Source organism: Ovis canadensis, chromosome 13 (assembly GCF_042477335.2).
Source record: "Ovis canadensis isolate MfBH-ARS-UI-01 breed Bighorn chromosome 13, ARS-UI_OviCan_v2, whole genome shotgun sequence".
Lineage (NCBI taxonomy): Eukaryota > Metazoa > Chordata > Mammalia > Artiodactyla > Bovidae > Ovis > Ovis canadensis.
The window spans coordinates 36244392-36260054 of record NC_091257.1 but is presented as its reverse complement, the minus strand read 5'-3'; the positions used below and the strand labels follow the sequence as shown (position 1 = coordinate 36260054).

Below are 15663 nucleotides of genomic sequence, written 5' to 3'. Positions count from 1 at the left end.
TGAGTCTGAGCAAACTCCAGGAGTTTGGTGAAGGACAGGGAAAGCTGGTGTGCTGCAGTTCATGGGGTCACAAAAAGTCAGACAAGAGCAATTGAACTGAACTGAACTACATCTTTTATTATTGCCCCATAGTTCTTGGGTGTTCTATTTTTACTTCTATTTTTTCTGTTTGGATTTCAGTTTTAGAAGTTTCTCAGCCTTTAGTGGTCCTGTGTCTTTGGACTGTGACCTTCACAAATGTTTCTCTAATGGAATAGGTTTTTCTCTCTGCCACCTACTAAGAGCAGTAAACGTTGCTTACAAGAATGTACTGGTATAAAGTTTTGGGAAATAATTGTGTTTTGAAGGCATTTTGGAGGATATTGATAAGTTATCTATGGAGATTATCACTTAAAAAAAGAATAATCAGGAAGAAAACTTATTTGGAGCAGAGCTCAATGGCTACACTTAATAAATAGTATGGTAAATCCTTTGCTATGTATATTGACAACAATTTTTAAAACATTAAAATACTTTTCTCTTTATCATTTATATAGAATTTTGTGGGGTGTTTTTCTTTTTTTGCAAAATCTAATTGTTCCCAATACTTTTACTTTTTCTATGTTCCCTGAGTAATCTAAAAGTGCTATTGATTTTCTCCACAAGCTATTAACTAAAAGATGCTTGTTTTTTTAAAGGAGCTGTGGAAATTGATAATAAAACAATTAAAAAAGCTTTTCCCCTACATTTTCTTTGCCTTCAGCAGAAACCTCTCATTTGAACCATAAGCAGATTAAATGAAAATCTCACTGTAGCCCTCTGGCTAGTCAGATCAACAAAGTAATCTAAATCTACCATAATCCCATTAGAAATAGCCAACAAAATATTTATTGTTTAATAATATGTCCCAGCTCCAGAGCTGTACCAGTTGAAGTCAGAACACAATTTTGAGTTGTTTCCACATTATACCTACTGGTTTCCTGTGATGTAAACAGGGGAAAATCCTGACAATAAAGGTTAGCATTGAAATAACTTTATGCTTCCCAAGTGGCTCAGTGGTAAAGAATCTGCCTGCAATGAAGGAGACGCAGAAGATGTGGGTTTGATGCCTGGGTTGCAAAGATCCCTTGGAGGACAGCACAGTAACTCACTCCAGTATTCTTGCCTGGAGACTCCCTACAGACAGAGGAGCCTGGCAGGGTACAGCCCATAGGGTTGCAGAGTTGGACATGACCGAAGCAACTGAGCATGAATAAAGAAATTTATCTCCTAATTCAAAGGCAAAACATCACACATAAATTTAACCAGACGAGTGTTTAATTTTGCATTTGGGATTGGGTCTTCAGTATATTTTAGAGTTGGATTATTAGCAATTAATCAAATCTCATGTCTATGAAAGGCAACCTGGATGAGATGACACCAGGCAAGTGTCATCCCCACCCCCCATCATCTTACCCATAACTAACTTTATGCTTTGATGACTTGTCCTTAAAGTTCATGTTTTACAAAGGGGAGAATAAGAAGCATCAAGATATGGATGGCTTGCTGTTGATAATAATGCCTGTTATCCAGTTATGACCCATAATATCACAATTAGAGCAACATTTCAAGATTCTTCTGCCATGTGTGAAATTTTGAAAGACTTTCAGAGTTGCAGCACTGGGAGGCCTTTAGAGGAGCTTCTGAGGTGTACTTAGAGATGACAGATATACCCACGCTAACAAAGAGGACGTCCAAGTCATCTACACATGCCTGTACTGCCCAGTCAGGAACAGATGAGCCAGACTTTAAAAGGAGATAATGAAAAGTTAAGTCCCCAAGCACCTCCTGAGCTATGGATCACGTTATCAAAGAAAACAATTGACAAACTAACAGGCAAACACAGCTTTACAGCAAACATATTTTGCAAAGGAATAGTAGAGAAAAACATATGTATTAAAAAAGGACAGTAGTAATAATACAAGCTATTTTTGTAGCATTTTCTCTGAAATAAGTATCACTAATACATGTTATGTCATTAACTCCTGACAAAAGTCCTCATGAACTAGGAGCTTTCATTATGCTATTGTACAGATTGGGAAACTGAGGCAGGAGAGATTAAGTAATTCACTGAAGGTTACAACAGCTATGACTGGTGTGATTTATGAAGACCCACATTCCAATACAAGAGTATTTATCTTAACCTAGGTATCAGACTACTTCTCCAAGAAAATGAATTTCAGTTGCTGACTTGAGTAGAAATAGAACTCTTTTGAACTTATTTCTGAAATGTCCAGTGTACGTGTGCGTGTGTGCTTAATCAAGTCCAACTCTCTGTGATCCCATGGACTGTAGCCCACCAGGCTCCTCTTCTGTCCACGGAATTCTCCAGGCAAGAATACTGGAGTGGGTTGCTATTTCCTTCCTCAAGGGATCTTCCCAATCTAGGAATCAAACCAGCGTCTCTTGTGTCTCCCGCACTGGCAGGCCGATTCTTTACCACCATGCCACCTGGGAAGCCCAGAGTCTAAAGTCAATCCTGCTTCACTTAGTATTTTCTTCCTCTTTCTAGGACTGGACAAGGTTAGAGCAATTGCTGTACTTTGTTACTTTGTTAATTAGTCATCTAGACTCCTTTTGTTTTCAACTGGGTGATGTATCTGAGCATCTAGGTAATACTGTTATTTATCTGAACTAGGGAGGAAAGCAAATATTTGCCAATATTTCAAACACAGCCTGGATCCATAAGAGACTAAACGGTGCTTTCCATGTGCAAACGTTCCTAAGTGAACAGTGAACATCCATTGATCTGTGGACTTCTCTATGGCTGCTATGGTGATGGAAGGGGCTAGGCCTGGAGAATCTGCTTCTTACCCAGACTTTCACTTTGATTAATCAACATTTCCCCATTCCTGTCACCAATCATCACTTATCCACCATGGATCAATGATCCTCTCTTTTTTTTTAAACTGTGCTTCTGTCTACCCACATTGCTGCCTCTGGTAATTTTCATATTGACTCTAGTCTATCTCCTGGGTGGCCCCTTTCTGCATCTCTTGTCACTCTGATCTCCAGCGACACCTCACCCCAATCCCAAGGAACCAGTGCTGATGAAAGACAACGCATTGATACACAGGAGAAACAAATGGGCTTGTGAACATGCAATTCATAAAGCCACAGGGAAAAGAAATTCAGTAATGTTGGTGAATCTGCTCAGTCTACTGAGGGACACTAGACAGTCTGGGGGAGTAAATTATCAAGGACAATTGAGCTGGACTTTTAGGACATATATCCAGAGAATCACTCAGACACAGCAGAGCAGACATCACACAACTTATCTTTCCATCCAGGAATCTTTGAAACTTGAGTTTGTTACTTTAAATTAGTGAACCAAATTGGAATGGATTTTCTTTTGTCCAGCATCTATCCCTTCAATATCTCCCTGCATGTATCAGATCTCTGGATACACATAATAACATAATGATAATAATAATACAAAATAATGTCATTTACTTTTTCACTAGATTCAGAAAGCTAATGGATGCAATAAAGTTCTGTTATATCGAGGTTATATACTTGGAAGATTACAGGGTTGGTATTTAAAATCAATCATCCTGAGTAATAACTAACTCTCTTCTGCTGTTAAAAAGTCTTTTATAACTATTATTAATCAAGTACCTCTAAAAAGCATGAAATATTATTTGGGACTACAATTAAAATATTGCTATTTGAAAGAAAGAATAAAATAGAAGCTGGAAGATTTGGTAATATACTTCCTGAAAACCCAATCAAAATAATGTGCACTATTTTTTTCAACCTCTCTTCTTAGGGACTTAAAGGGGAAAAAAAACAAATGACTATTAACAAGATATAGGAAATTAGTTTAGATCTGAATTTCATACCATAGCTCAAAGAGTGGGGCTTCCTTGGTGGCTCAGTGGTAAAGAACCTGCCTGCCAATGAGGGAGACACACATTCGATTCCTGGGTCAGGAAGATCCCCTGGAGAAGGAAATGGCAACCCACTCCAGTATTCTTGCTTTGGAAATCCAATGGACAGAGGAGCCTGGTGGGCTAGAGTCCACTGGGTCACAAAAGAGTCAGACACGACTTAGTGACTAAACAATAAACAACAACAGTTTAAAAAACACACATACAGATTAATTTATTTTCGCCTTGGGAGGTGTACTAATGGATTTGGAGGCATGGGAAGAAAGGAGATACCGTTGTTCCTCTGTCTCCCAGACACAGCCCCACTCTCATACCAAAATCCCCTGAAACTCAATTTGTGTAACCAACACATATCCTCCCACATACTTTAAATTAACTCTAGGTTGTATAATATCTCATACAATGTAAATAATTGCTAATACAATGTAAATGCTATGTAAATAGTTGCCAGCTCACAGCAAATTCAAGTTTTGCTTCATGGAACTTTACAAAAATTTTTTAAAAATATTTTTGATCCATAGTGGGTTGCATCACAGGATACAAAACCTACAGATATGGAGGGCTGACTGTATACATTTTACTTTTCTTTGTTTGACTTTTTTAAACACCATTAATTTTCCAGATATTAAATACTGATTACTTAGTGGACATTTTACATTTTATTAGTTAGCATCTGGCAAACAAAAGAAAATAGAACTAAAATTCACGTCTTATACAATGCTATATGTCTATTATATCACTAAACCAGAAAAAGAGATGTGTGTGAAACAGGTTTTACAATAAAACTGTGTTCATACCCTGGGAAAAAAACCTGAACAACTATCTTCTTATATCTCCACCTAGAAATTCACAAAGAAAGGAAAGGAGGGTAAACCTTCACATAACCAATGTTGTCTTTTAATTCATGTCATCTTTGATTCCTAATCTCATGTGTGGCTTGCTTGCCATTCTACACACTCATTTTGAATTAGCCTATAACTACATACTTAAAATTTGGGGTCAGAATTGTCTGGATAATGTCAACTTTTCTCTTCACCATTATATAAGGCATCAATCACCATTCTTCCCACCTCTCAGTTTCCTCTCATCTAGTTAAATGTAGTGCCCACAATGAACTCATGAAAGAGATATCATTACTAGTGATGGTTGCAAGAATTAAAAAATTTTATCTTCAGATGTAAACCTGCTTTTCGAAGCTTTTAAAAGATCACCTTAGAAGCCTAAAATTTAAAAAGAACCTATTAAAGTATTCATCCTGTTGCTATTTAGCTGCTCACTCATATCTGACTCTGCGACTCCATGGACTGTAGCCTGCCAGGCTATTCTGTTCATGGAATTCTCAAGGCAAGAATCCTAGGGTGGGTTGCCAGTTTCTTCTCCAGGGGATCTTCCTGCACCAGGGATTGAATCAATGTCCCTTGCATTGGCAGGCAGATTCTTTACCAGTGAGCTACCAGGAAGTCCATATATGAAAACAGGTCACAGTTATTTGTGGACACATTCAGGGAGAAGTGGCAATCAATAGAATATCTTCTTTCATTTTGTTTCATAGAAATCAATGTATTCCTACTTAAAAATTTCAGTCCCTGGTCTATTTGCAATGGCCTTCAGTCTACTTTATTACTTCAGTCTATCTGACTGGTGGTTTCTATTTTTCTTGTAAGGTTTTCATAGTTAATAATTCACTTTCTCTAGTTTTGCAAAGTGATGAGCATTTGTCAGGTAGGTCTATCTGCTTATACCACCTATTTAATCAGAAGAGACTGCTTGAAAATCTATGATTCAGAAGTTCTCTTCCAAGCTGTTCTTAGCTTTACTCACCTGTGTCTTAATGAATCCTATTGCCTGAAAACCTTTGCAAACACAATGATTAGACAACTCAAATGATGTGCCCTTCACTGGCTTCAGGCACTAGAAGTACTGAAAAACCTGCTTCTTCCTTTGCCTTTAAACCCCTCACCTTATCCTATCCTCCATTACCAGATCAGGCCAGATCTGTTATTTACTCAAAGAAACCCAGTGCTTGCTGGATATCATCCAAATGTCTAAAGTTAAAAGTATCTTACATCACTCTTCCCAGTTCCCATTCACTGAACTCTTCTTACTTTGAGTCTCCACCCAAGACAAACAGATTTACTTGATAGCTCTCCAAATATGCTCAATATGGACTCAGCAAAGTCACTTAGCTTGGCATCCATTTGTCTAGAATATTCCTTCCCTCTTCACCTCTTTTCAACCTGCTTCTCTGCATACTAAAATTCCACCTTCCTTTAAGGCCAATGTCAAATGTTAGCTTTTTTTTTACAAACCTGTTTCTGATTTGCTCAATAAGGATGACCCTCTCTTGGAGCACCTTTCTGATCCTCCAACACTCACAGTCAACCTTGTCTTATTGCTTAGTCACATAATCCTTCCTCTTCTTAGATTCTAAGCTCCTGGAGGAGCCAGTTTATTCTTCTCTATACAAACCAAAGTATTAATGTTATGTACTGTGTCTTTCACAGAGGGACTCAACCAAAATTGATTGAATAAATACACAATGGAGGTGTAGACAAGCTATTTATTTAGTTGAAAACTTTTACAAGAGATTCTGGTTCCATTTTGGAGAAGCCTAGGTCAGTGTCTAACCAGGGTATGGATTCATATATGCAAGTGCCATACTAGCATTTCTTAAACAAAAAATAGAAAAGGGTTTTTTTACATTATTGTTTTCATCAAAGAAGATACAAATCATTCAAGACAGCAGATTTTTCACTTATTTTGAGGATCTTTGCAAAGAAAGAAGGTTATTTTGAAGCAATAAACATGATATAGCCATCTGTTTGGGTTTTTTCCCACCAACTCAGCTAAGGGAAATCTTACTTCATATTGGCTAAATTGCTGACATGACTTTTAAAGATAAAATGATTTGAGAAACTGAAAATGCAAAGCTGCCCATATTTTCACCACTGTGTGTACAGATTTTGAACAAACATAATTAATGATTCACTTTTAAAAATTCAGTAGAACACTGGTAACCTAAGTCTCAGAAAACATGCTTAATGTTCATATTATGAGATATTCATGTTTATATCATACTTTAAAGATGTGAGTGGACATGAAGTAATTCATGATTTATAGGAAAAATCTTTTAATTTGCCTTTCTCCTTTTCATTCAGTCCTTCAACATATTAATTGTCTATTAAATGCCTGGCAATATACTAGCACAGACATACACAGTGAACTCATTAAGACAGAATCTGTGTATGAATTTTACTTATATATAGTCCTTTTTTTACACAAAATATAATAGCTTCTGGACTGAAGCCTTAAAACCAGTTCTTCTGCTTAGAGTTTGTAAATTTTGTTAATAGCATCATTTCTCTCCTATGGTTTGAAGCCACAGAATTACCAAGGTCCTCAATATTTTTCACACTTTCAACTATATGCACTAACTTCAGTCTTTTTATACTTTAAGGCATTACAAAGTATCTTGATTCTGCTTTGTGTTTTTATTTTTTTAACACCAAAAGTTTTATATTGGATTATAGCCAATTAACAGTGTTGTTAATGTTGTTTCAGGTGAACAGTGAAGGGACTCAGCCATACATATACATGTATCCATTCTCTCCCAAACACCCCTCCCATCCATGTTGACACATAACATTGAACATAATTCCATGTGCTATACAGTAGATTTCTGTTGGTTATTCATTTTAAATATGGTAGTGTGTACATAACCTTCCCCAAATCCTTAACTATCCCTTCCCCCAGCTATCATGAGTGTGTTTTCTAAGTCTGTGAGTTTCTTTCTGTTTTGTCAGTAAGTTCATTTGTCTCATTTTTTTTTTTTTAGATTCCACTTATAATCTTGGTTCTGCTTCTTAAGTTTATCACTTATCTAATAAAGGACTTTCCCAAAGAAAGGCAATGCCAAAGAATGCTCAAACTACTGCACAATTGCACTTATCTCAGTTCAGTTCAGTCGCTCAGTCATGTCCGATTCTTTGAGACCCCATGAATTGCAGCACGCCAGGCCTCCCTATCCATCACCAACTCCCGGAGTTCATTCAGACTCATGTCCATCGAGTCAGTGATGCCATCCAGCCATCTCATCCTCTGTCGTCCCATTCTCCCCTGCCCCCAATCCCAGCATCAGAGTTTTCTCCAATGAGTCAATTTTTTGCATGAGGTGGCCAAAGTACTGGAGTTTCAGCTTTAGCATCATTCCTTCCAAAGAACACCCAGGACTGATCTCCTTTAGGATGGACTGGTTGGATCTCCTTGCAGTCCAAGGGACTCTCAAGAGTCTTCTAACACTCATCTCACATGCTAGTAAAGTAATGTTCAAAATTCTCCAAGCCAGGCTTCAGCAATATGTGAACCATGAACTTCCAGACATTCAAGCTGGTTTTCGAAAAGGCAGAGGAACCAGAGATCAAATTGCCAACATCCGCTGGATCATGGAAAAAGCAAGAAAGTTCCAGAAAAATATCTCTTTCTGCTTTATTGACTATGCCAAAGCCTTTGACTGTGTGGATCACAATCAACTGTAGAAAATTCTGAAAGAGATGGGAATACCAGACCACCTGACCTGTCTCTTGAGAAACCTGTATCAGGTCAGGAAGCAACAGTTAGAACTGGACATGGAACAACAGGCTGGTTTCAAATAGGAAAAGGAGTACGTCAAGGCTGTATATTGTCATCCTGCTTATTTAACTTATATGCAGAGTATATCATGAGAAACGCTGGGCTGGAAGAAGCACAAGCTGGAATTAAGATTCCCGGGATAAGTATCAATAACCTCAGATATGCAGATGACACCACCCTTATGGCAGAAAGTGAAGAGGAACTAAACAGCCTCTTGATGAAAGTGAAAGTGGAGAGTGAAAAAGTTGGCTTAAAGCTCAACATTCAGAAAACAAAGATCATGGCATCTGTTCCCATCACTTCATGGGAAATAGATGGGGAAACAGTGTAAACAGTGTCAGACTTTATTTTTGGGGCTCCAAAATCACTGCAGATGGTGAGTGCAGCCATGAAATTAAAAGACGCTTACTCCTTGGAAGAAAAGTTATGACCAACCTAGATAGCACATTGAAAAGCAGAGCCATTACTTTGACAACAAAGCTCCATCTAGTCAAGGCTAAGGTTTTTTGTGGTCACGTATGGATGTGAGAGTTGGACTGTGAAGAAAGCTGAGCGCCAAAGAATTGATGCTTTTGAACTGTGGTGTTGGAGAAAACTCTTGAGAGTCCCTTGGACTGCAAGGAGATCCAACCAGTCCATTCTGAAGGAGATCAGCCCTGGGATTTTTTTGAAGGGAATGATGCTGAAGCTGAATCTCCAGTACTTTGGCCCCCTCATGTGAAGAGTTGACTCATTGGAAAAGACTTTGATGCTGGGAGGGATTGGGGGCAGGAGGAGAAGGGTTGAGATGGCTGGATGGCATCATGGACTTGATGGACGTGAGTTTGAGTGAACTCCGGGAGTTGGTGATGGACAGGGAGGCCTGGCATGCTGCGATTCATGGGGTCACAAAGATTTGGACACAACTGAGCGACTGAACTGAACTGAACTCAAATAATGACTAGTGACTCTAACTGACTCTTGAGGCAGTATACAAAATTGTCCCAACCTGCTTTTCACATCTTAACATTTTTTTTTAAACCTACATACCCAGCTTCATTCAAATTTGGTTATTTACTATCTCAAAATACTCCACCAAATTTTCTCTTCTGTATAATATTTATTCAAGATATTCTTCCCTGTGACTTACTCTTCTTTCCCTGCACAATCACAGAAATTCTAACTTCCTTCAAGAAATATCTTAAGTAATTTTTCTATTAAGTCTTAAAGGATTCTTACGTTTGAGCTTTATCATCTCGGGAAACTCGTATTTCATCGTTTATATTTTCTAAGCAACTCCCACATTCTGCTTCACCTTGTGCACTAGGTTACATGATCCTAAGGCAGAGGTACCTTCTTTGCCAGTGCTGAGAGATGGTGCTTAAAATTGTTACTTGATTATTGGTATTCCTGATTACAAATCTTCCTCTGAATCCTATATAACTTCTAAGTCTTTTACTGAAATATGATGAGTGACCAACCTGATTTCTATACCATCCAGAAGACCAAAACCCAGTGAAGGAGAGGGACTCCCTCTGGTGCTTTAGTATGAGCCATCCACAGACCTTTCATCCTATCTGTGTATTTCATTTATTAATAATTTGCTTCTTTACTTTTCCATTTTTATGTTTTTCTCTCTTTCTCCTACTTTCTCTACTGCTCCTTATTAGGCAAACAGTGATATTCTCTGGCATTTTGCTTATTTCTGCTAGTAGCATTCAAGGAATACATTTTTCTGACTCCTGGGAAAACTGATAATTGCATTTCTAGGCTATTGCTAATCTCTAAACTAACCTCCAAAGTTTGTGGAGAAAAATAAAATGAAGAGAATTCAAACCGAGTTTCAGTGTTCATTTTTAAAATTCTCAGTCAACTTAGGTGGCATTAAAGGGGGAGGAAACAACCAAATAACTAAAGCTAACAGAATGTGTGTGTGTGTGTGTGTGTGTGTGTATCTCAATCTACTACATAAGTTAAATGAAAATGATACACTTCTATAGCTTCCTTAAGCACCTTTTCTTTATAATTCTGTTCCCTTTCATGTAGTCTTCCATATTATCAAGAATGAATGAAAACTTGAAAAGACAGCAGAGATGAATCTATGCTGAAAATTATTATAAGTATCTTTTCTCTTTTCTGCAGAAAAGTTTTCCCAATGGCTGTACTTTTCTTAGGTTTTATTTATACCCATGATTTTTTGATAGAAGACAATGGCTTTTCCAATAAATGTCCCTTTTGAAATATGAAGTAAATTAAAAATAATAACTGTAGTGAAACTGTAGATTATTTAGAGTGAATGGGTAGAAAACCACTTACCCCCAGTTGCCACAGTGATTTCACGTAGAAAATGGCCATAAAATGGAAAATCGAAGGACAGATTCACTCTCTGCAAGGAACAACAACCAGAAAAGAAAATCAATAATGTGCATAACAGTAAATGTAAAATGAAGAGCCTTCTACCTAAAAAAATTACACCACTATTATTGTAGCTGACTTTCTGAATCTGAATATTGGATGGAAATAAAGAATTTTTTACCCTCTGATAATTAATTGTTTAAAATATGTGAAAAAACAAAGTTGGGCTGTTATGATCTGTTAATCTATTCTTCACTTCCAAAGGGAATCTAACAGTTTCAGCTCTGAATCAAGCTATTCTCTTTAACATCACTCCTGCCTTTCAGTTGTCCACTACAAAGCAGGTCAACCATCATGATCAACAATTTATTTAGGGTTGTTTTTTGTTTGATTAATCTTCTCCAAAATAGCAGAGCATGTTATCTGTTCAGTTTTACTAAATAAAAAGTAAAAATATTTTATTTTAGGCAATTATACAGTCAACTTATTTTCTGTATAGAACAAAAGGCAGTTTTATGGAATAAGATACTTTGCACCTACAGATCTAAACCTGGAGATATTTTTCTTTTTCAGATTGTGACAAACTCCCCTGATTCAGTATACAAATGACCCTTGAACATGGCTTTGAAATGAACTGGTCAGTTCTACTTATAACATGTTTTTGTGTTTTTTTTTTTTCCCAATAATATAGTATCTGTGTTTTCATTAGAGAGATCTTTAAATTATTGCAGCATTGAGAAAAGTTTGATTAGAGATCACAAAGTATGAAATCAAAAGGACTAGGGTTTGAGTCCTGATTCTATCCTGCCCTTGGGTCAGTCATTCGTTAATTCCTTTGTTTTTGAGGCAGAGGTATCACTGTGTGGATTTTCAACTGGGTGAGGACTGGCAGCCCTAGCCCCCAGTGTTGTTTGAGAGCAATTACTTTCTGTACACTTTTAAAGGTATGGGATACCAATAATTTAAAAATGCTGGTTACTAGAAAGCTACTTTTACTTTATAGAGAGGAAAACTGGAGAGACCGAGGAATAAAGTTCATAAATTTTGCCCCTCTCTTTTTCTAAAAGAAGATCTGAAGCTTTGGATATATATATATTTATAATATACCTTATTGTTATATATTATATATATATATATATATAACTCCAGTACTCCCCACTCCAGGACTCTTGCCTGGAAAATCCCATGGGTGGAGGAGGCTGGTGGGCTGCAGTCCAGGGGGTCGCTAAGAGTCAGACACAACTGAGCGACTTCACTTGCACTTTTCACTTTTATGCATTGGGGAAGGAAATGGCAACCCACTCCAGTGTTCTTGCCTGGAGAATCCCAGGGACAGGGGAGCCTGGTGGGCTGCCGTCTATGGGATTGCACACAGTTGGACACGACTGAAGTGACTTAGCAGCAGCAGTAGCATACATACATATGTATAGTAAGATAAAAAACAAGACACAAAAAGCAAAGCAAAGAAAAAGAAATCCTAGATTTTTCATATGTTTGAAATGATATGAATCAGATTCATTATTATTAAGATGGATATGAGAGAAAAAACAGTGAGCTATAACAAAGATGATCAACTGAAATAAAAGGATCCATAGGGAAATCAATCGGCTGATCTAGAGCCCAATAGAATGTACAAACCACCTATAATAAAAGGCTATTATGTTAAAATTCAACAATTTCAATATTATATCTCTCCCAACATACAAGCTAAAAAAATGGAGCAGTATAGTTAGATTGAATTTAGCTCTTTCCAATTATGCAAATGATTGCTTTTTATATCCATCAGAGATTCCTAATGACTTATTTGGCATGATATTAATCATTTAAAATTTACAGTGACTTTCAATTAGTTTTTTTCCCTTTCCTTTTTAGTGAAAGCTGCATCTTCAGAAGGGTTTATTTTCATTTTTTATTTTCTGCTGACTAATGGGAACACCAAAACCTATTTTTACAGCACTGACTGAAATGAGTGGTTACTAATAACCATAAAATAAAAGCTTCAGTGGCAAAATCATATATTTCAAAAAAGACATCAGACACAGTTTGATAAAGGCACTTGCTCTAGTATATTGTTCTCCATCAGTCTAATTTTTTCCATGCCATGGGCAAATTGGTAAAATTTGGCATTCTCACTTCCAGAATAAGAGTTTGGTTTAAACATCTATCACTAACAAACTCTATCAATTACTACCAAAGATGAACCAGAAGAATATGACAATTTCTCAGCCACGACAAATATTTAAATTTTTTAGAATCAAACTGAGAAAAACAAATACATAAGTTAAAGACTATTTTTGATAGTAAGTTCTCACAGAAAAATTTGCTAATATATTATCCTGAAGCACAATATCAATGATTGAAATGTCTCCCTATTTACTGTCTAAATGACCAGCTTACCTTAGTTATCACCATGGCCTGCTTTGCACTAACAGCAATGACAATTAATAAAGGTGTTACCTTCTCAATAATTGTGAAATCTACCCCTTTCTCTCCAGGTACTACTGACACCCTTCCCTAAGCACAGGTACTTTCATCTCAATAACTTGCTTACAGGTGTCTTGGTTCCATTTTCCTTGGAATTTTTTTTCTCTATATTATCTAGAATATCACTCCCCAATTCAAATCTTTCGATCTAGAATCCCACTGACCCTGGAATCACGCAAAAATAGTGAAAACAAGTTTTCAGACCCACCACTAATTGGTCTCCACTATCTTATGGTTCTCCCTTCACTCTCTCTACACTGGCCAGCCTTCTAGAACAACTGCTACTTCCTTGAAACTGCCACCCTTAATCCCGGGCTCTGGTTCTTCAACACGATGTCTCTTTTGACTGTAATGATCTCTCAACCCTGGTTGGCCATGGCTCCCACATTCTTCCAGCCTCGGCCTAGTTTCCTTGGTACCCTAAACCTGACTTAAGGACTTGGAGCAGACAGTTTGTTTGGAAGGTGATCCTAGGAAGCATGTGCTAAGGAAAGGGGAACAGTGAGACACAGAAAAGAGAAAAACCAGTAACAGTTACTGGATGTGTTACCACTATAGCCAGGTCTCCCTTGGAGACCTTCTGGGAAAGAGTAGGGAAAACATGACTCAGAATCATCTCACTGGCGGTTAGGAGGCTGGGATATTGATCCACCCACTCTGATCTCCTGTTGATTGACAGCTGGCAGATGATTCCCTCCTTCCCCAGGATTATTCTCAGGCAGAAAGAAGAGACACAGCACTTGAGTTGGGATGTTAGCTGGTATCCTAGAAACTGCCTCGCATAGTTTCAATTTTCAATGAGCTCAGGGAGGCAGAAGGGATGTGAGGCAAAACATCAAGAGGGACCACAAAGTGTCATCCTCAGAGTTCTACTATTACTTCTTGCAAAGTTATACCTCCTACCGTATCTCATCAAGCACTTTCTCTATATGCATGTTCACATAAAACAATCACATGGGTTCAAATTTTAACTGCTTCAAAGAGAAACTAACTCAGCATCAGAGTGGTTAAGAATGCCCCAAAGTGTCAGTCCCTTAGTCATGTCAGACTCATTGCGACCTCATGGACTCTAAGCCTGCCGGGCTCCTCTGTCCATGGAATTCTCCAGGTAAGAATACTGGAGTGGGTAGCCATTTCCTTCTCCAGGGAAAAACAGCCCAAGTGGGACACCAAAACTTGAACCCAGATTTGAAAGACAACAAAGGCAATGCTGCTAATTACTGAAATATTGAAAGTAAAGTAATAAGAAGTATCACACTTAATGGCAACTTCTTGAAAATTATCATCCCTCTTTACAACACATATAGACACAGACACAGAACAACACATCCACACAAATTATTAAAACAAACAGAAATGATTAAGCGCTAGGATTTCATGGGACTCTTTGAAGCGAAATTATTATATATTCCATATAATTACCCCTGGGTAATTGGATCATTATTGCTTCCTTCCCTGGTAGCTCAGATGGTAAAGAATCTGCCTGCAATGCAGGAGAGCCAGGTTTGATCAGTGAGTTGGGAAGAACCCCTGTAGAAGGAAATGGCTACCCACTCTCGTATTCTTGCCTGGAGAAGTCCATGGACAGAGAAGCCTGATGGGCTACAGTGGCTACAATCCATGGGGTTGCAAAGAGTCAGACATGACTGAAAACTTTTACTTTTACTTTCTTTTCATGGTATATGAAACAGGTATTCGGTGAACCTAAAGGAGAGTTTTATTTATTCATTCATCCATTCGCGTAGTCAAAAATCATTGATTCAACACCTTATATATACCAGGCACTAAATCCAAGGCTGAGCCTCAAAGAGTAAGGCCCAACCAGTTTCTCCCTTCAAGGAGTTAAGAAGGTGATGCAGGAGAGCAACACAGAAGGAGAAACTAATAGGACCAGGCAGGAGCAGAGTAAGGACCTGAAGAGGACACCTAACCCAGAGGAGATGCACTGAAGCTCTTCAAAGGGGATTACCAGACTAGTCAGATGAGACCTGAAAGCACGGGAGTGAAAGGGATGGGTAAAAATATATGTAGAAAGTAAAACTGGAAGGATCATAATTAATTGAAATCATAATTAAAAGTTGGGCTTCCCAGGTGGCTCCAGTGGTAAAGAATCTGCCTGCCAAAGCAGGAGATATAGGAGACTCCAGTTCGATCCCTGGGTTGGGAAGATCCCCTGGAGAAGGAAATGGCACCCCACTCCAGTATTCTTGCCTGGAACATCTCATGGATAGAGGAGCCTGGTGGGCTATATTCTGTGGGGTCACAAAGAGTCAGACACGACTGCGAACACACACACACACACACAAGC

At 38.0% G+C, this 15663-nt stretch overlaps 1 protein-coding gene across 2 annotated transcripts in view; it reads right to left on the bottom strand.

The window, feature by feature from the left end:
* PLXDC2 (plexin domain containing 2) overlaps window positions 1-15663 on the bottom strand; it is a 440092-nt gene that overhangs the window by 176999 nt on the left and 247430 nt on the right. For both annotated transcript variants that reach the window (XM_069547392.1, XM_069547393.1), the window contains exon 4: window positions 10833-10902. In XM_069547392.1, the coding sequence (XP_069403493.1) occupies window positions 10833-10902 (70 nt within the window). The remainder of the gene's footprint in view (window positions 1-10832; window positions 10903-15663) is intronic.